Here is a 21,591-nt window from a genome sequence, read left to right on the forward strand (position 1 = left end):
CTGAAACTCGGTACAAATACTAGAAAATCACTTATTTATGACCAAAACGTCCCCAGTGATATGCAGTAAATACTGAGTATGGTGTGCAAACTAGATCCGTTGATAGTGGTAAGAAAATATTCGCTACTTACCAACACAATATTAGTTGTTCCTAAGTGACTCACAGGAATGGACATTTTAAGTCAGGCATTGCTATTTGACTTAAATTGCCGCTCAAAATTCAAGTTGTAAACAATGTTATATTAAATATAATAACGACTTTTTGCGTCTGAATGTTGTTTCTGTTGTTTCTATTTATTATTTAGGCTTTTAGTTGTTTAAGCTGACGAATAATGCGCAGTTTTCGTTTTTGCTGTTTGGCGCAATTTTCTGGTTTTGGGATGATTTGCTAAACCGATTTGTGTTCATGATCAAAGGAAAAAACATAAATCGGAAATTTTTTTTCTTCTGATTATTCACACAAAGCCAGTTGTTGATTTTGATGGAGTATGTAAAGTCAACAGGATGCTACCAGCCTCTAACTTCTGACCATACTCCATTCTCTTCTCTAGCTGAAGATGTAGCTTTTGCTGATATTACGAAAGTCAGCTCTGAAGAATTTGCAGTAAGTCTACCATTTGAATAACTCCTCAGAAACAAATCACTTTGATAGAACTTTCATACTTCAAAGCCATACATAGAGAGGTAAGTCTTAGGGAGAACGCTTTAATGTGTTTCATAGGAGTTCGCAAGTCTAAAATGGAATGGCAGGGAAAAACACTTGTGTGCCCCGAATATCGTTGCTTCAACTAGATGGTTTAATCAAGTAACTCATTGTGTGCCTTAACGTCCTTAGATTAATTTCTGGGTTCAAAAAGAAATCTTGAAGTACTCATGTGTTTCAAAGAGAACTGAGATGTTGTCATTTTTTATCAAAATCTCTAAAGTAAGTTTGTGTTCGTTAAAGTCTTCGGAACGTTTTGGTATTTGAAATGTATTGCACTATTATATCACAGTCCTTCAAACGTCCTTCAAGTCACCAACAAGATCGACTGTTTTAGATATAATATTTCTGTTAAAGACTAAACAGTGTGTTTTCAAATAGTTTACGAAATTCTTTTTCCTACTTTTTTGCTTCAGAAACTCGTGGAATTCAATAATCTGTATTCTGCCATGTCAATCATATCTGCTCTACAAGTGGAATGCATTTATCGTTTGAGGCACACATGGGCTGGTCTTGGAAACAAAGATCGTGCAGCGTACAGGCGTTTGGAGGAGCTTTTTAGTCAGAATGATAATTGTCGCAGACAGCGTGAACATATGAATTCTATCAGTCTTCCTGGTATCCCTTATCTAGGTAATGTTTGTTTGATCTTGGTTACTCAGTCAGGTGTTTTAGCTCATCACTTCACACATCCCTCCTTCCAGGTTATGAAGTATTGTATTTTACTAAACTCTAAACCTCCAGGTGTTATTTTCAGTTTTCCAAAGTAGTCTCATGCTTAACCCGAGCTACGATTTACAGTTTTGTAATATGGTTTTCATAGATTTTCTCCCATATACTTCATGTCAATTGTTTTTCGTCTTTGCAAGACATCATTTATCATGAAGACATCGACATCTGGAGGGAAGTACGGGATACAGTGGACAGCTAGGATGCAGCTAGAAGATTTAGACTTCGCAGATGATCTGGCTCTTCTATCACACACGCAACAACAAATGCAGGAGAAAACGACCAGTGTAGCAGCAGTAGGTCTCAATATAAACAAAGGGAAAAGCAAGACATTCCGATACAATACAACATGCACCAATCAAATTACACTTGACGGGGAAGCTTTGGAGGATGTGGAAACCACATATCTGGGCAGCATCATTGATGAACACGGTGGATCAGATGCAGATGTGAAGGCGAGGATCGGCATAGCAAAAGCAGCATATTTACAACTGAAAAACATTTGGAACTCAAAACAATTGTCAACCAACACCAAGGTTAGAATTTTCTATACAAATGTCAAGACGGTTCTACTGTATGGGGCGAAGACGTGGAGAACTACGAAAGCCACCATCCAGAAGATACAAGTGTTTATTAATAGTTGTCTACGCAAGATACTTCGAATCCGATGGCCAGACACTATCAGCAACAAGTTACTGTGGGAGACAACAAACCAGATTCCAGTGGGGGAAGAAATCAGGAAGAAGCGCTGGAAGTGGGTTGGGCACACATTGAGGAAGTCACCCAATCGCGTCACAAGACAAGCCCTCACATGGAATCCTGAAGGTCAAAGGAGAAGAGAAAGACCAAAGAACACATTACACCGAGAAATGGAGACAGACATGAGAAGAATGAACAAAAGTTGGGTAGAATTAGAAAAGAAGGCCCAGGACAGAGTGTGTTGGAGAAAGCTGGTCGGCGGCCTATGCTCCATTGGGGGTAACAGGAGTAAGTAAGTAAGACATCACTTATACCGTCACAATCTAATTTCTTTCAAATGACCAAAATAACTGGATTCATGTATACTTCCATTGGTACCATTTTTATCATAAAATTTATATTAACAGTTGGTTTGCTGTCAGGTGAATACGGTTCCGTTAACTTTCTCATAATTCTTAGTCTACCAAGTATTTATCTATGACTGCCCAACTTGTGCTTAAGTGATTGGTAGGTCGTTTATCTAGTAAAAGTCGCTCATGTGTTTGTGAAATTTTTACGTTCCTGACCGCTGCATCTTTTAGAAGACATGGGATATTAGACATGTTTTCCATCTTTAAGATGCTTAATAACCCCGTGGAGCGACTCTTTATTTGAGTTCAAATTTACAGTAAGACGTGGGGTAGTTTGTTGATCGTCCTCTTTTTGTTAGTTTGTTTTAATTGTGATGGGTGCATGATATTTTTTCATCAAGAAACGTTCTTTGAATTTCTGAAATGTTATCCACTTGCCAGTCTTTTTAATGGATATTGAGTATGCAGTTTAAATGCGTCCGTTTGTTTTGGATTTCACATACGATTCTCACCAGTCAAAACGTTGATCTTTTTATGCTTAATCACAACTTTTTCCAAGTATTAGTTGCTACGACCCAGTTTTCTTCATTAATGCAGTTGTAACGGTTATCTAATTGTACTATTTGAAGTAGTGTGTTAGTCCGAAGTTTTGACACCTACTCCATCTTCCGTTCTGGTAACCAAGTAATATCACTTCATTGTACCTCAAGGTTCAATACCAAGAGATTTAATTTATTAAGTGCACTGCATTAATAATCAAACTTTTGGAAATTAGTCGGCTTGTTTTAGCTATTTTATTACTGGTTTTCGCCCGTTTGTTACCTTTTGCCATCATGACTGGGTTTTGTAAGAATTAAATCGTACACACCTTGCTAGCTACCACCTATTAAAATGTCTTTTTTTTAATCATTTTTAGGTTTATATTTATCTGATTTAACGTATACGAATGTGGCTCAACCACGTATAAATGGAAAGCCAACTGCCATATGGTTCACGAAAATCAACTCGATTATTGATAAAATAGCATATTTTCAACAATCTGAATACTGTGAGTTAGATTAAAGTCCCTTTTTGATGTTTTTATTTTTCTTGACATATATTTATTCGTTAGGATTCCTCAGCTTCTGTTTTAAGACCAAAAATTTCTCAATAAGTCATCATTAAGTGACGTTTTATGTTTGCTTTTTACTATTGAGGTACTCTTCTTTTAAAACAATTCAGTGTTATTTTTTTATTTTTCCCGTATCATCCTTTACTTGTCGAGTTATCTTAAAATACTATCCAATAAACCGCACATTCCAACTATGTTTATTATAGTGACATTTTCACACCTATTTGAAAAAAGTATCCTGTCGTTTACATTGACTCCAATACCTTCCAACTAGTCCAATCGTCGTTAATCAGAAAGCGCGAAATCTCTCTACTATATCAAACATTTCCCATATGTTTATCATTGAATTTCTGACACCATTTATTGATCCAAGCTAAAATGCTGTTACCCATTATTGATTTCTAGCATTTGAGAAACGATTTAAAATAGTGGTGCTAGAACAATTATCTTGACTTCATCAGTACGTTTATTTCTTCCTTTTTTAGTAGCTTACATCACTAATTATATCCGCCCTTAAGGAAATGTTTAGTGTCTTTTGGGAATTTATTAATTGATACGTTTCAGTCAACCGTAAACGGCGTAGATCCTGGTACATATGTGTCTCTCCAAGTTTCCATACTAGATGTCTCTCAGTTTTATCATCGAGCAGTTATTTTTCATCCTACACAACTTATTCTTTAAATTCACTAGCGATAAAATACCTTTAATTTTGTTGATTTTTATTGTCTTAGCCGGATGTTTTGATTGCGAAGCTAGCATCTATACACCCCTAACATCTATGTATACTTGACTTTTCTCCCGTTCTCCTCTAATTTCTGTTTGAGTTTTATGATAACAAATGTTGACTAACTCATATTTATTAGGAAACTATTCATACCCACTGATCTTACTTTGTACTTGTGTGTAATCCACATTGACTGAGGGTTAGTGTTTGGTTATCCAAATTGAAGTACGTGAAACGACTTTCGAACCTGCAGCTTAATGATTGAAAATCGACTGCTTAACCCGTTGAGCTATTGCAGTTGAACGTTTTCTCGAGTTACCACACAATAAACTTGATTTGTTACCACTCTATTTGTGTTTAAAAAATCTGATTTGAAATGTTTTAGAGATTTAATGCATTTTTTCTTATTCGAATTATTTAGCCTTTGCTGTGGATGAAACACTCAATGCATATCTATGTGCTCAACGCTATATAGAGGAGTTACAGAAGTTTTTAGAAGAAGATAATTATAAAACTTCGCTTATTTTAGAACCTCCTCCTACATTACCCACACCATCCTTGTCATATTTACCACAGAAAATATACGGAACAACTTCCTCAACCATCCCTAGTCCCAATAATAGCAATTTAGACAGCAGTAATATTTTAAAGAATCAAAATAGTTCATCAACAAGCGCAGGTCATTCAAACAATACTGGGTTAACATTTGACGGTTGGAATAGTGGATTTGGATTCCGATCGCCGTCAAAGCTGTCAAGTTTCGTTCATAATACGAAAAATTCTCATCACTATCAAAACCACAGTCGTCATGGATCTAATGTCTCATGTAAAGGTGCAACAGTTAATTCTAGTTTCGAAGCAGATCTATTACCTACACTGATGACGAAACACATTACACATTCAAATGATCATATAAACGATTCCATACAAGTATCCAATTCAAATTTAAACAAATTATTGGAATGCAAATACGATCAACCCCAATCTATACGTAAAGTATCTTGGGAACAAACCGAAGGTATTAATAAAGACGAGACATCTCAAGCACAACATCTACGGAGAGAATTCTCCACATTACCTAGACCTAAAAATCCCCTAAATGTAAGTCAAAGTCTGTGTTAAATTATACACTCTTTTAGAATTAATATCTGCATGTTGATAATCTCAACATAAGTTCATTTTAAATTACCTGTAGATTTAAAATTCTCTGTGTTTTTGTTGTCGAGGAGCAACAGTTTTTGAATTTCTTTAAATTAGACTTGATTTGATCTCACAGTCAAGAGTGTGTTTGTTTAAATCTTAGTTACCATTTTTGTAATTGATCTCCCTGCTATCAGAATATGTCTACGTCAACATTTAAAGAGCTAGAGTGTTCATTATACTTTCTAAATTTTTCTGTTTACTTGAATCCATTCAAATGAAGGTTTTGCTTAGTCACTAGCAATATAGCCCCATGACTACACGGATACAGCAATTCGATTTTTAAACAACTTTAACTTAATTTAGACAGCTGACTAGACCCCACATACGTTATTCCAACCAAGCACCTTCGGTCTCGCGCGCGAACACTTGACCTGTAGACCACTAAGCTGGTATCTAATAGTGTTAGGGTCTAACTTCAAACATTCTGTGATCTTGCATCAATTTAGGCGCTCTAGAAAAGTTAATTTTACATAGTCTAAAATCCCATAGTAAAATTAATGTGACTAAAACAAAATAAATATCATCAATATAGTCTCAGTATCGGAATGTTTAGCCGTTAAATAATTCAGTCAGTTTCAACGCAGGGCCAAAAACATATGTTATTAAGGTCAGTATTGTGGATGCCATATCAATTGAACTAATCCGTCTGTGGTTATCACGTGATGATTTTGACCCCTTATATATTGCGACGATAAGTGATTGCGACCAGTCACATGGGATTAAATCCAGTTTCCAGATTTTAGCTAAAATATAGGTCAGCTAGTTGATAAAAGCACGGTTTATCATCAATCCTACGGAAGCATTGGAATAAACAACCCAGTTTCAGGGACAGAAACGAAATGATTATCCTAAGGAAGAAAACTCATCCACTAAATTGCACGGCTAATTACTTATTCGAATATAAACTGGTACAAGTAGGCACCAAATAGAGATGCGACACATAAATTTAATGATTTGTGCGAGGGCTGGAATACTCCCCGGATGCTCAAACCGAAACAGGTGGTTCTCTTAGAAGGCCACTCACAGAGCCTTCGACATAAAGGTCTGATCCACAAGGCAGTGAAGAAACGTCAGAAGATGCAGTCCCATGGTAGCCGGTGACCAATAATCGGTTTAAACGCCATTTGTTCCCTCACGATCCTGGAGTCAATGTGCACCATTGGTTTGTAATCAGGGTTTTCCAACTCCCCTAGGTGAATCCTCCGTGTCCACCAACGCGGGTAAAGCGTCGAACATTCGTTTATCGTTCTTTCAACTTCGTAAACCACCCTCGCCGCTAGGAGGCAGTGAGTAGGATTTCCCTGACAGTGGTTGTATGCATGTGGCCATATGAGAGCGTTTCGAGAGAGAGAAAGAGTTGACTCTCTCCACTCTCGGCCGTACCATGGCGTCTGATGGCTGCACGGCTATCAGGGTTTCCTGTTCGCTTTTATTTTAAGGGATCCAACTCGCTGGTTCTAAAAGTGCTTAACAGTAGACATTATTTTATTTATTTATTTAAACACATAAATATTGGTACAAAAAGCACCAGATAAATATGCGCCATACAAATCTCATTTGATTTGTGTGAGGGCTGTGATACTGCCCAGGTGCCCAGACTGAAGCAGGTGGTTTTCTTAGGGGCCACACCCCGAGCCTTTGACCTAAAGGTCTAATCCACAAGGCGATGGAGCATCGTGAGGAGATGCAGTCCCATGGTAGCCGGTGACCAACAATAGGTTCATACGCCATTCGTTCCATCAGGATCCTGGAGCCCATGTGCACCATTGGTTTGGAATCAGTGTTTCCCAACTCCCCTAAGTGGACCCTCCGTGTCCACCAGCCGGGTTAAAGCGCAGAACATTCGCTTTTCGTCCTCTCACTTTCGTAAACAACACCCCTGATGTGAGAAGGCAGTGAGTAGGACTTCCCTGACAGAGGCTATATATTCGCGTGGCGATGTGAGAGCATTTCGAGAGGGAGAGCAGACTCTCCGCACTCTTGGCCGTACCAGGGCATTTGCGGGTAGAAAAAAAGATTCAGTTTTGGTCCCATCAATTAACTACAAATTCTTTTCAAACCGAACTTTTTATTCACTTGTTATTGTTTGCTTGTATCTTCCTATTGTTGTATAGGACTGAAAGTGATCAGTCTCTTGTTATCAAATGTGTATTCTGTGTGCACTTCCTCCATATTGCTTTAAGTCACAAGCTTTATAAGTAAAAATGGATAGTGGCTAGCAGTGGAATCCAGGACGCATGTTGCAGGCACATACACCCCACGAGTCCCAGATAGGACGAAAGGTGCGTCCTGTATTCCACTACTAGCCACTGTCCATCTTTACTTACGAACTTGTCATTAATGGTAGACTGTTCTTCATATTCATGGATCGTAAACGCTACATACTAGTGCTTTCTGTCTTTGCATTATTAGTCTAAATAATCTGTTTGAGCGTCAGGTTTACTGTCGTTTATTGCCAGCTTAGTTACAAGTATCATAGCATTGTTTTCGTATAGCAAACTTTCAATAAATAATCGTCGACATACAGACCTTATCCTATATAAAGACTGGTGGTTGCGCATACATAATTATTTGAAATAGATTAGTTATATGCGGATTTCCGTTCTGACTGCTCAATAGATTTTTATTAAGTTAAGTATGCTATATCTTTGGAACATTATATTTCAAATAATTAAGGAAATCCATTCATTCATAAATATTAATAGTATGAAGAGTGGCATACCTATACTACGTCTGTTCACTTTTGATACAATAGTAGGTTTTTAATCAAACTGATACCATTTCAGTGTGGTCTGATCATTTTTATTCGTATGTAAAGGTTTACATTACTGGTTTTTAAGGTCAAACTGTTGCTGAACGAGAAACGCATATTGACTGGAATTTTGATTTCTGTGTTGCAGATGTACTTTTTAGGTTATCTAGTATTAATAGCAGGTTTTGATTTATGTGCGCTTTTGTTGGTTTATGAACTGGTGAGTACAATACTGATCGATTGGTGATGCAAAACGATAGAATGTGTCCAGCCAATGACTTTTCACGAAACTTAAACTACCTACTTGTCACATTCATTGACAACATTCAGCTGAATGGTAATTTAACCGTTTTTTACATTCACCTTTGCTGTAGGAAGTAATTTCCTACAGATGTATTTTTAAACTATTCCCAGACAGTCGAACTCAGATTCTTAGCTTAGCCGAAGTCAGAAGAAGCTATTTGGCTTGAAAAACTTTATCTCTATCTCAAACGTAAATCAACACTGTTAGTATTCAAAAATAAACAACTAATTCAGTCTATTAAACAGGGAAAAGAGACGTATATAACATACTGAATGGTAACTAAAGGATAGGAAAAATGAGTCAGCTAACCGAATATCGTTTTAAAGGGGAAGAATATATTTGTAAAATCTCAGCGAATGAATTTGAAGTAAATTAAACGTTTCACCTGGCAATCTGGTCCAAGCTCTTTCAAAGGAATATAACCAAACATCAAAATTATCGGATATAAAAAGTTAAATGGTTCTCTGGTTAACTGTATACTAAATAGGTCATCCAAGTAGGTATTTGCTTTAGTGTGTAAGAGACATGTGGTGTAAAATGAAAAGTGTTAAGATAACAGATTTTGTGTATACGTAAGTGGTGTGAGAAGAAATTTCATTCACTTACTTAAACTAATGGTTGCTCTGGTTGTCAGAAAAGGACATCAGCCTCGTGACTTCCGAAGGGACTTGGCTTTCATCATGAGGCGTCATAACTCTTCCAAATGAAGACCTTACTTTCAGGGCAGAGTCTAAATGTTCTGAATTATTTTTTCTGTTTAGCGTTTTTTAGCGAGTTAGTTTTCTACGGAATGGTTTCGCTAACCCCATGCTCAACCCTCCTTCTTTATCCGGGCATGGGATCGGCAGTAGCCTCAGTGGGGCTCCAAGTGGAGATAATTTCATTCACTATATATATTGTTTTGTGACAAACACGAAATTACGATTGGTGAGTCGGCAGGGCATAGTCATACAAGGTCAAAGAATAAATAGAATAGAATAAATACTATATGTATGTTGGTCAGATAAAGATGTACCACGACAATGAGTTGAAAATTGTGAAGTCGGTGATTTGATTGCAGATAATGAAAGGAAATTGGCTAGTTGAGAATTTGAAGCACATAAATTAGCATTGGTATTGAACTGATTCACAATTCCAGTATCACTGCATAGATCATAAGCAACGGCTAAAGCTGTTCCTAAACCAAGACTTCCAACATGTACTTCAGTTTTATCATTAACAGAAACTGATTCCAAACAAGTGGAAGATTGTCGTGGATTATCAGTAGCCTGAAGTGAGCAAAGGAGAAAGTTATTGAGAATTAGGGTTTGAAAAACAAGAGAAAATCTATGAAGTACCTTATAGTTAAGTGAATCATGTTTGCAGTTACTCCTGTGTGTGACTTCAGCACTTCAGCTGGTGTATTGTTAGGTCTTGTTGCTTTCCCGTTCTTGATTTGTCTGATGGCCATCTTAATTTCTTCGATCGTTGGTTGAGTGACATTTACAGGAAGGTTTGTGTGTGCTGCTTCGATGTCCGGTGGATTCGATGGGGCTGGTCTATTCAGCAGTTCCTCGAAGTATTCCACCTATCTTTTCCTCTGTTCTTGAATCTCAATAGTTTACTTGTAGTGACTGGCACTATGTCAAGCCCATGTAGGCTATTCTAGCTTCTGGACAAACTTCTTTATACATTCTCTTCAATCCATATTTTGACCTTGTCACTTTACTCTTGTTAACCCTAACTGTTTTCATATGATCGTATGTGTTAATTACTTACCCTATTCATAAAGTGTCTGTAACTTGTTTTTGTTTGACTATAAAAATCGAGTCACGTTTGATCAAATAGAGTTGACACACCTCTACCGCACATTATTTCGTTTCGCTTCGTTTCCCTGATTGTCTCTTCAGATCGACGATTGTGTGAAATATACGTTTTCGAGATTCATTCTCGTATTTGACTAATTTTTACTCCGCTCACTAACACGAGTTAAGTCGGTGATTATATACAAGGGCAGTCGGGATGTATATTTCGATAACATCATCATCCGATGTAATTGGTGACAAAAAGGCAAACAGTAAGGGCCTGTCTTTCTTGTTCTTGATGGGTTCCTCTGGTTTATTATATTTCCCTCCCAGTTTCTTCGTTATACCATATAGTTGTTTCCTTGAAGTATTCTACCCATCTGTTCCTCTGTCCTTGAGTTTCAAAAATTGTCTTTCCTTCTTTGTCCTTGACGGGTGTCTCCGGTTTACTATATTTCCCTGCTAGTTTCTTCGTACCATATAGATGTTTCATATTCCTATCTTGTTCAGCTTTTTCCACCGTCGTTGCTAGTTCTCTCATGTATTTCTGCTTGTCGGCTTTAATACTCACCTTCACTTGCTTGTTCACTTCTGCGTAGTCTGCTTATGCTTTGAATTCTCTGCTCGTGTTCGACTGTTGTTAATTACTATCTTCTTGTTTTACTTTTCGTGAATCTTGTGCAGGGTTTTCATAGAGATCCATCCTTTATAATCATGTTTGTCGCAATCCAGAACCTCTTTACACGTTGTAGTGCTTCTTTGATCCGTTTTCAGTTATCCTCCATAGTAGTTTGTTCTGATTCGAGTAGGTCATGTAAGGCTTGGAACCTGTTGTTGAGAGTTATCTTGAACTAGTTGAGTTTGTCAGTATCTTGAAGGAAGTCATATTGAACAATTGTAATTCTGTTTCTCCATCTGTATAATGTTTGTTTTGCTTCAGTTTCATCTTGACAACCACCATGTAAATAGTGTTCTATAAAGATAGGTGATGATCGGAAGCTACGTTAGCTTCTCTCCTAGTTCTCACGTCTTCCATTGACCTTCGGAATTTCTTAGTAATGTAAATATAATCGATCTGGTTGTGTGTAGTGTGGTCCAGTGAAACATGCGTAGCTTTGTGTATGTGTTTGTGGGAGAATATTGTACCGCCTATAACCAACTTGTTGAATGCACATAAATCTGAAAATCTCTCACCATTTTAGTTCTTCTCTCCCAGTTAGTCCATGTCGTCCTATGATATCTTGATACACAGTGTTGTCCATTCTGACTTTGACGTTTGGGTCTGCCATCGGGACGGTCAGGTCATTTTTTGGGCACTTCGCTATGATCGATTGCAGCCTCTCATAAAACTGTCCTTTATCGTCCTCATTGTTATCATTGGTTGGGGCATAACGTTGTACAACATTCAGTATGATTCCCTCCTTTATTGTGACTGATGCTTTGATGATTGTGGATCCGTGAGATTGCCATCCTATAAATGCATTTGGTGCTTCTCTGGATAGCATCAGAACAACTCCTTGAGTATATGGAGCAGTTCCTTCTTCGTGACTAGAGTACAGAAGCATCTCTCCCGTATCTAACTTTCGGTGTTCAGCTTGAGTCCATTGGGTTTCGGTGATTGCGAGTACTGTCAATTTGTATCTCCTTATTTCCGCAGTTATATTTGAATGGTCTTTGCGGTCTCTTACATTGTCCGGACATTCGATGTTTGTATATTAATTGTTGCTCTGGCTATCAAGAGGGGCATCGGCCCCGAAATTTTCGCAGAATGTGGGCTTTTACCATGAGGCGTTGTAATTCTTGTGAAGATCCTTGAACTTGTAGGACCGATTTTAAATAGTTTGGATTTTCTATTATGGTTGTCGTTCTTTTAGCAAGGTTGTCTTCTAGGGAATGGGGTTGTTAACTTCATATTAAACCCGCCTCTACTGTATGGGCTTGGGACCGGTAGTAACCTTAGAAGAGCTAGAGGGGGGTGTCGTGATGTCACCAAACTAATGGTAATTGTGTTGGATCATGACTCATTGGTGTTTCACAATTCCTTCCATGTTATTATACTCCTCATTGCTGTTGATTTTTCGCTGAACAGCAGGATGAAATCTCCGTTTGCTTTGTTTATGTTTAAATTCAAGTCTGTTTTCCATTTATTTGCAATAATATCTATTCATTGTATGTGCCATATAAAAGTAAATAGATTCCAGAAGTGTGTAATATATATCGAAATCACCTCAATTGTTGAAGGTAAACTTACATTGAACTTTGCTTGAAAATTAATTTTTATAAATCCGAATTTTATCATTGTCTATTAATGTAACTTCATCTTGTGATCAACCCATTGCGTTGAGGGCACTCAACGAGTACCTGAAGTATAACGCAAAGTTCACAGAAACGAAAACTTCACTATATGTTTTTTTTCCTATTAGGTGACGGATTCCGATTTCCTATGCACTTCAGAGCCTCAGTCTACTACTCAAGAATTGGAGTTTCTTTTTCCTGATTGTAAAAGTTCACATTTACCTCCAATTCCACCAAGACCATTTGTTGATTTTGAACAAACAAAACATTCTACTCTTAATCGATCGGAATTAAAATCTGAACAGTTAAATCCCAGTCAATCACTCGTAACAACTGACCAATGTGCCAGTCCAAAGTTATTATCTACAAATTATTGTAAATCGTTTTCTGTTAGTGAATCACTTCCTGTTGGCGATGTTTCACAATCAAATATACCAGCTACGTCATCAGTGTAAGTCATCTATACATCTTATTATAATCATCATCCTTCCTATACTATATCCTTATATGCAACCTTTCTTTTATATACTACCACCACTAAATTAACTACTTCTATGAATTTGGTGTCCACCTTGTTGTGCTAATGTGGTATGGCAACTTGGACCGATGCATAAATGTGCCTGGTCCTACGTTGTAGCTGACTGACTGATTATAATCATTATATTTTACGATCGTTCTTAGTAAGAGCATAAAGTTCTATTTTTCTGTTTTTACAATAGTAGTCAGCTATACCAAGACGTTTCTATACACTAACACTACTGAATTACAACAAATACTTTTTTATGTAACCAATATTGTGATTTTCAAAATCTTAATCATTATACTTAGCCCAGCTATTCAGCTGGTCTTAAACAATCTAGAATCTAGCATATTTATGCATAGGTCCAACTTCCTACACAATATCAACACAGTGAGATGAAATTCCCACGATAAATATCGAATTATTAGTCGTAATAAAAAAGATCAGTCTTAAAGATTACAAATACTAAGGTCTAAAATAATTTCAAAGCTCAGGATGTAAAGTAAAACAGAGTAAATTCATTTGCTTCATTGCAACTAGATCCGGACCACGTTATCCAACCTTTTTCAACCATTAATCACGGTTATTGCATTGACCTTAACCAGATAGTGTGTGCTAATTAGCTGAATATAGATCAATAACTCTTTGGATTAATGCCAAGTTTTAGTTTGACCTTCCGTAGCTTTCTTCCAGCCCCCCCCCTACCTAGTTTAGTTGTTGTAATTAATTATACCTGATTAGGCATTGTCTACTTTCTATTAATTCCATCCAATAAAAATGTAAATAATGTATTTATTTTTGAACTTCAATAGGATGTATTACATTACAAATAAGTTATTCATTTAGCATCGCAGTTAACAAGTAAAAAATTGTCTAATACATGAAAAATAATCCTGAATGTAGAGTGTATCTGTTTCAATTCTAAAATCTGCAGGTTACTTATTGGTCAAAATCTCTTCGACTTCATTTTCAGGAATTGATCTCCTACCAGGGGGTCCACTAATCGACTTAGAATACGCAGATTACATAGTCCTGTTTGGTGAAGACGCTGACAAAATACAGAGTCTTCTGTTAGAACTGAGTAATAATGCCAGGATGTTTGGGATGCGTTTCTCCCCATCCAAATGTAAATTGTTACTCCAGGACTGACCTGCGTCAACGCCTGAACTAAGGATAGGGAGCGAAGTAGTCGAACGCGTCGATAACTTCACTTATCTTGGAAGTTTGACCAGCCCTAATGGGTTAGTGTCTGACGAAATCTCAGCACGGATTCAAAAGCTCGTTTGGCTTTTGCCAACTTACGTCATCTATGGTGAAGGCAAGATATCCGTCTATCAATTAAGGGACGAGTGTACTGTGCAGCAGTTCGCTCTGTTCTACTTTACGGCTGTGAAACATGGCCATTAAGAGTAGAAGATACTCGTAGGTTACTAGTATTTAACCACATATGCCTTAGAAATATTGCTCTCATCTGCTGGGATCACCAAGTAATAGTGAGGTTAGACACAGAGTATTAGGGAATGATGGTAAATCAGTTGATGAGGTGATGAATCTTCATCGACTGAGATGGTTAGGCCACGTGTTACGTATGTCTGAACACCGATTACCACGACGCGCAATGCTGAATAGTGTAGGGGATGGTTGGAAGAGAGTTAGGGGTGGCCAAACCAAAACATGGCATCAGTGCTTGATGTTACTAACTTCTAGTCTAAGCTATGTTTGTAGTTGCATACTACTTGGTTGGGGTCCGCGTGACTATCGTAACCAATGGTTGAAGACTCTGTGTGACATGGCTGAGAATCGATCACAATGGCGTAGGTGTATACACTCTTTATCTTCCCTTAAACCTTGAGATTAAAATTGCTTCATAACGTTCTTCCTTCCCATACTGTATCCTTATATACAACCTATCTTTTATATACTACCACCACCACTAAATTAACTATTTCTATGAATCCGGTGTTCATCTTGTTGGCATTTTTGAGAAATGAAAATGGTAAACAGATAAAACATCACTACATTTCCTTAAACTATCTTTTATTGTTTTGTCTCCTCATTGGATGGGTCACTTTTGTGACTGCTTCAACATTTCCACTGCATAGTCTATTATATAACTGTAAAGCTCTGTGAGCTACAAGTTATATGCTGAGATTTCAGTGAAATGGTCTCAGATACACATAATAATCATTTATATGTTTTCAACACAGGGTTATACGTGTAATAGTGTACTAGTTTCACGTGTTTTTTCATAAAGTGGATGCTAATGGTGTTGTCTAAAATAACAATGAAAACCACACGACAACCTCTTCATACTACTGGACCACATTTATCCCCATAAATGTTCATATTTTAGACTTACTTGGATTCGCTAAGTATATATGTTAACAGCGTATGCCAACGCGCTTTTGTAAGAAGTTTTCAACCTATCTACTTATCGGAAAACCTAGGACATACCGTCACGTTAGTTTTCGTATTTTCCTCATCTGACATTCAGAGAAACAATAGGCTATTACCATGATATTCATACATTAAATATCTATTCCACAATGTAGAGAAATGTCAAATGGATAAAACGGATCGTAATCATTTACAGATATGAATATGAATGGTAACATCACTGTTTATATAATATTTTATATATATCTTTTGAATATTTCAGTCAGTCAGCTACAACGTAGGACCAGGCACATATATGCATCGGTCCAAGTTGCCATACCTCGTTAGCACAACAAGATGAACACCGGATTCATAGTAGTTAATTTAGTGGTGGTAGTATATAAAAGATAGGTTGTATATAAGGATATAGTATAGGAAGGAAGACAGATATGAAGCAATTTTAATCTTAAGGTTTTAAGGGAAGATAAAGAGTGTATACACCTACGCCATTGTGATAGATTCTGAGCCATGTCACCCAGAGTCTCTAACCATTGGTTACGATAGTCACGTGGACCCGAACCAAGTAGTCTGCATCTGCCAACATGAATCAAATAGGTGCAAATTTTGTTGCACCTTTGGATGATTTTTTTGCTGTGAATGGTTTGCTGTAATCAGACATACGTCACTAAATAAAACTTATTATTATTCTATGTTAAACCATCTAGCACTGAGGAAAAAACGTTACCATAATCACTTCCAGTTTAAGCAGTCAAATGCTGTCACTAATGTTCACACAAGTTTGCTTTATTGGTATTCACTTGTCAGTAAGATTCACCAGTGATCTAACATGCAGTCATATTCATGTGAACATTGCCAAGTCTTACTTGTAATAATTTTAACATTTCCTAGAAAAGAAAAGAAAACTTAGTTTTAAATAACGTGTTATTAAGTCTATTTTCCTACTTTAACATTCTTTCCAAACAATTTCAGCACTAATCTTTTGTCAGAATTCAGTTTATGTTCTATGAATGATGTATTTGCTTCGTCAGCTGTTGCTGTAGCCGCATGTGCAACTTCTTTAGGTGCTGTAGATGTTTCATGTACCACACCGCCGCCGTCGTTGTCGTCGTCATCTGTGGCGGCTATAGATCCTAGCTGCAGTAAGCTTGACGATGTACCATCATCAGGTGAGGAGTGATATATTTTTTAATCAGATTGTTTGAATTGATTTATCCTATACTACTTCCTATATGATATTTACTTTCATCTCTCTCATCATCAATATCACGAATTTTCGAGTTTTTTCGTAGTTAAACGATACTAGTTCTAATTACTAGATTATGTGCTCAAACCCCACTCTGCTTACTTCAGTTTGGGCAGTTGGATAGTATCGCTTAACCTTATACGGAAATTTGTGACTCAAAACTCCGAGTTCATAAACGTATAATTGGTAAATGAGTGAGTTACGATCAGTAACCATTGTCTTTTTGTTGTATTATTGTACTGTTAGTCAGATTTTTCTGATTTCATTTGCTATTTGACCACTAGTCTAACTGGCTCGGTATTTTAGGCAGTTGAAAGCAAACGGAAATATTACAACTTTGTTTATAGAATTTTATCAACACTGAGGACTGGACAGTAATTAATACCCAGTGAATATCATAGTCCCTTGAGGGGTCAGTCGTGTTCCAAATAGCATCGTAACAACATCTCTGATAGATAATGCAAGTTTCGAATCTTACTGGATGCATCAGTTATAGATATGGTTTGCTAACCAGTGTTAACTGCATACGAATCCTAGTTTCAAAATTTCTTCCTGATTACTTGGACATGTAGGATATAACTTGATTTAATCATTATTTATTGTAAGGTTTTGTATTCTCCGAATACTGAATTGTTCAGTCTGTGAGGTTTTTGCACGAACTCTGTCTGGGACAATTGACCGCAGTTATACAGGCCCATTAAACCCTTGTTTATGTGACATAGTCTATTCTGTGTATATACTACCTGTTTGTCTTGCACACACACCAAACAAGAGTTAAACAAAAATATAAAGAAACAATCGAGTTCAATAAGTGTAAACATTTTTTTATTGACTGATTGGTGAACAGCATTAACTTCCTATTCTTGTCTTCTTTCATGGCACTAACAACACGCGGCAGTTGTATCATTGGTTGTTTTGTCTATCGAAATAGGATAATCTTACCTTTGACCATCTACCTACCTAGTTAGTTATTAACCTCTAAGCATATTTCACGTTCATTTGTATACCGCCTGTCTGTTTGTCACAAAATCAAAATCGATCAAAACAAATCATATGGCAGCATTTACAAAAGACGCAAGGAATTTTAAAAAAAGTTTGCACACATGATATACGCACGCACATATATGAGTATTTACAGTTCAGGGGTTCGAAAACATAAACCCGGTGACCTCAATTGGAATGATTCCGTCATAAGATAGTGCTATATCATATGAAATGATAATAATCATCTGTCCAATTGGGATCATACACTTTGTAATGCATTTTATTGTTTATGATCCCTTGAAATTTCATTCAGTCTGCTCTCTTTTTGTGTGTGTCTTATTTCTCGCAAATGGTTCACACGTTTTTTTTCAGAAGCACAATTACACTAATGCATTTCTTTTTACTGTTTGTATGTTTAGGTCTAGTTGTTTCGAATTTTGTGTTGATTGATTATTTGGTCAAATAGTGAAAAAATATACCCTTGCAGTTAAGTATAAAATTGATACCAGTCAGTCACAATGTAGAACTTGTACGTACGTACACTAGTTCAAGTTGCCGTACCCCATTAGCACAAAAAGATGAAGTCCCGGAATAGTAGAGGTAGTAACAGTATCAGTGGTAATAAAAAATATTAGAAATCGAAGATATAATTCGTAAAGATATAAATTATTGAAATGAAAGTGCGAATTTAGAATCCCAGGATTTGGGGAAAGACAACAAATAACGGATGCACCTGCATCATTGCAAACGATTTTGGGCCATGTTACTCATAGTCTTTAACCATTAGTTACGATGATCACACAGACATCTTCCAGGTAGTCTGTACCTATTAACATGGCTCAATCCAAATGTTTTGGTTTGGGTGCTTCTAGCTTTGCTCCAGCCTGCTTCTACACCAAACAACATCGCTCGTTGAGGTAGGCATTGGTTGAGGATACGTAAAAAATATTCCGACCACCTCAGTTGGTGCAGATTCACTACCTGATCAATCGATTTGCCATCCTTACATAGCAGCTTATTCCTAACCCATTCATTGCTTACTCCGTGTTCCCAAAACACATGAGCAATCCTTCGAAGACATCTATGATCGAATATTAGTAACGTACGAATATACTCTATTCGTAATGGTCATATTTGACACCCATGAAGTAGAACGAATCGAACTGCTGCTCAGTGAATCCGTCATTTGTTTGGTAAAGGGATGTCTCACCTGCACGACAGGTGATGCAAGTTGGCAAAGTCCAATCGAGCTCTCAACGTTTGTGCGGATTTCGTCAGTCACTAGATCATCAGGACTGGTGAGATTCCCAAAATAAGTGGAGGGGACGATGCGTTCATCTGCCTCACTCATTATGTATAATCCGGATGATGATGCAAGTCAGTCATGAAGCAACCTTTTTCATTTGTCAAGAAAGAGTCGTATCCCAAACATGCTTGCATTGTTGCTTACCATAATTCTCTATTCTAATCTTGTTGGAGATTGTTGTTTATCAATCGTTTGATTTTTCCAGTCGGTATTACAACTATCTCTAAATCATTCATAGTGAAAGAGTACCGGCAGCAATACTTTTATTCGTTTTTTTCTTCACAAATTCACTACTTTTATTCTTTATTGCTATCAGCAATACTGCTATTATTATTTCAACTCCATTGCCATGCATCTTGATGGACTGATAAACTGTGAAAAAATAATTGGAATGATGCAGATTTATTTCACTGTCGTACGTTCCTTATTACTGATTACGTATTTCAGTTTGCTTCAATTGTATAACTATTTATTTCAATCTAAAGAAATAATTGTCTGTGAGGAATGTAATAGGTAGGCCATCGAATTGAGTGGTATTTAAAAATATACGTTTTTATTAGCATATATGCACTTGTACATTCTTTTTTATACTATCACTCTTCTCAATCAACTTATATTACTATTAATCTTCATTTCGTTACTAGGACTTCCGTGGTTAATACTTCCAATGTCAAGCAAAATTCATCATCTACTGAGACACACGTCAACAACAGTTCGTGCATTTCGTCCTCGTCAGTAGTCCCTAACTATTTTGGTGTTAGAGTTGTGTGTCAAGGTGTTGTCCAACGTCGAACTGTATACCGTTTCACACCAACAACAAGTACCAACCAAAGTTTTGACACAGTTTGTTCAAATAGTCCTATGTTTACATCATCAGTGCATGCTTCTAATTCCTCTCTATCTGGTTCTTCAGTGATTGTCTCAGGATCAACAGCTACAAAACAAATGTTTTACAATCCATCCTCTACGTGTCGACCATCTGGATTCTCTAAATGGCGTCGTTTATGGGCTACTTTGGTAATGGTAGGTGATGGTCTCACTGCCTACATGATTTATTTTGAACCAAAAGTAAAGAATGCAGTCTATCGCAATCAGGTAAGTATCAAAGTTTTATTTTAGACTTCTGTGTAAAAAGAAATATTGTTTATTGATGTGGTTTCTTCATTGACATTGTTCTCCTAAAAATCTGATTCTGATAGCTTTTTACTATTCAGTTTCAGGCTCATCAGTGCCAAATCCATTGTCTGTTCAGTCCTCCTGCACTTAATGCTTTCAATTGTCAGAGCAAAGGAAATGATTTTAAAAAACTACAGAATCCAACTGATGACTCGGCAGAAGTAGACATTGCTGAGGTTTCTGAGCTTCTAACAGAATCAGACTGTAAATCCGAGATCTGTACTAATATTCGTCTTAAGACATCTTGTGACCTTTCAAATCCCAACTTATTATTCACTGCCGCAAAAGCAGAACCTGGTAAACATCGAAATGGTATTTTAGACCCAGACTCCTTTTTGCTGACTGACTTTATTCTTGGCAAAACCTATCGCTTCCGACCAATGGCTTTTCCCACAGAAAGCTCTACAACCAATCCTTTCCCGAAACCTGACTCTATTCGTTCCAGTGGAGCATTAAATTGGTTTCTTCGTAGTGGCTTACAAAATCCCCATGCTTGCTCTAGAGTATCTCAGTCCTTTGGACAAACATTTTCGCCAGAAGTAAATAGCTCTGGTCGTACACGTGGCCTATCGGCTCCGGGATCATTTATTCATCCCTATTTTGGTTCTCGTTCTTCTGTTAAGAAAGGCAAGAAAGCAGCTGTAACTGAACTTGGAGATTCATCTGTACTTGAATGTTTATCGACCAACGAGAATGTTGATCTATGGCTAAGATGTATTCAATCTGTAATGGGACAAATATATAAAGCATGTCTACGCCAAATCGTATCGCCGCACTGTACGACTCAATCAAAAACCACAGATTGAACAAATGTTATTTAATAATTCACGAATGTACTTGTCTATAGTTTTGGTCGTAACAGTTATTTGTTTGCATTTCACTGTGCTTATTTAGTCACGCTCGCTTAACAATTTTTTTTAAATTTCCTTCAACACTATTTATCCGGTGTTTTCATCCTCTTTGGATAATTTGATATACTACATGTACATAGATTTTAGTTGTTTAGATTGTTTGTTTTTAATTTTACTCATATGATTGAATCCAGGTTTATTTCTTCTATTTTACAATAATTGATTCTAAATTTTAACTAGTCTAGTTCAATGAATTGTTTTAAATCTTATGATATCTTATTGTTTGATGTATAACTTACCTCTACACCCAGTGTTTTGTGCATGTAGAAATTTGTTTTCAACTAACCGTTGTGGATTTTATTCTTTTTCTAGTTAAATTTTACATCCTTCTACCACATACCCTGACATTTCAAACCTAATTTTGCATTTGTTTAGCTCTGTGCTAAGAATGATTTCCGAG

General features: G+C 36.9%; 1 protein-coding gene across 1 annotated transcript; it reads left to right on the forward strand.

Moving 5' to 3' along the window:
* Positions 1-481: 481 nt before the first annotated feature.
* Positions 482-21,086, forward strand: Smp_166070 (ral guanine nucleotide exchange factor with pH domain and sh3 binding motif, ralgps, putative; the record flags this gene model as incomplete). Its single annotated transcript, XM_018791670.1, has 11 exons — positions 482-604; positions 634-684; positions 722-805; positions 836-925; positions 1,120-1,336; positions 3,398-3,529; positions 4,738-5,417; positions 12,783-13,105; positions 16,541-16,737; positions 19,622-20,199; positions 20,319-21,086. 11 exons carry the CDS (start codon positions 482-484, stop codon positions 21,084-21,086), a joined length of 3,243 nt encoding a protein of 1,080 aa, XP_018645186.1.
* Positions 21,087-21,591: the final 505 nt, after the last annotated feature.

Source organism: Schistosoma mansoni (assembly GCF_000237925.1).
Source record: "Schistosoma mansoni, WGS project CABG00000000 data, chromosome 1 unplaced supercontig 0135, strain Puerto Rico, whole genome shotgun sequence".
Lineage (NCBI taxonomy): Eukaryota > Metazoa > Platyhelminthes > Trematoda > Strigeidida > Schistosomatidae > Schistosoma > Schistosoma mansoni.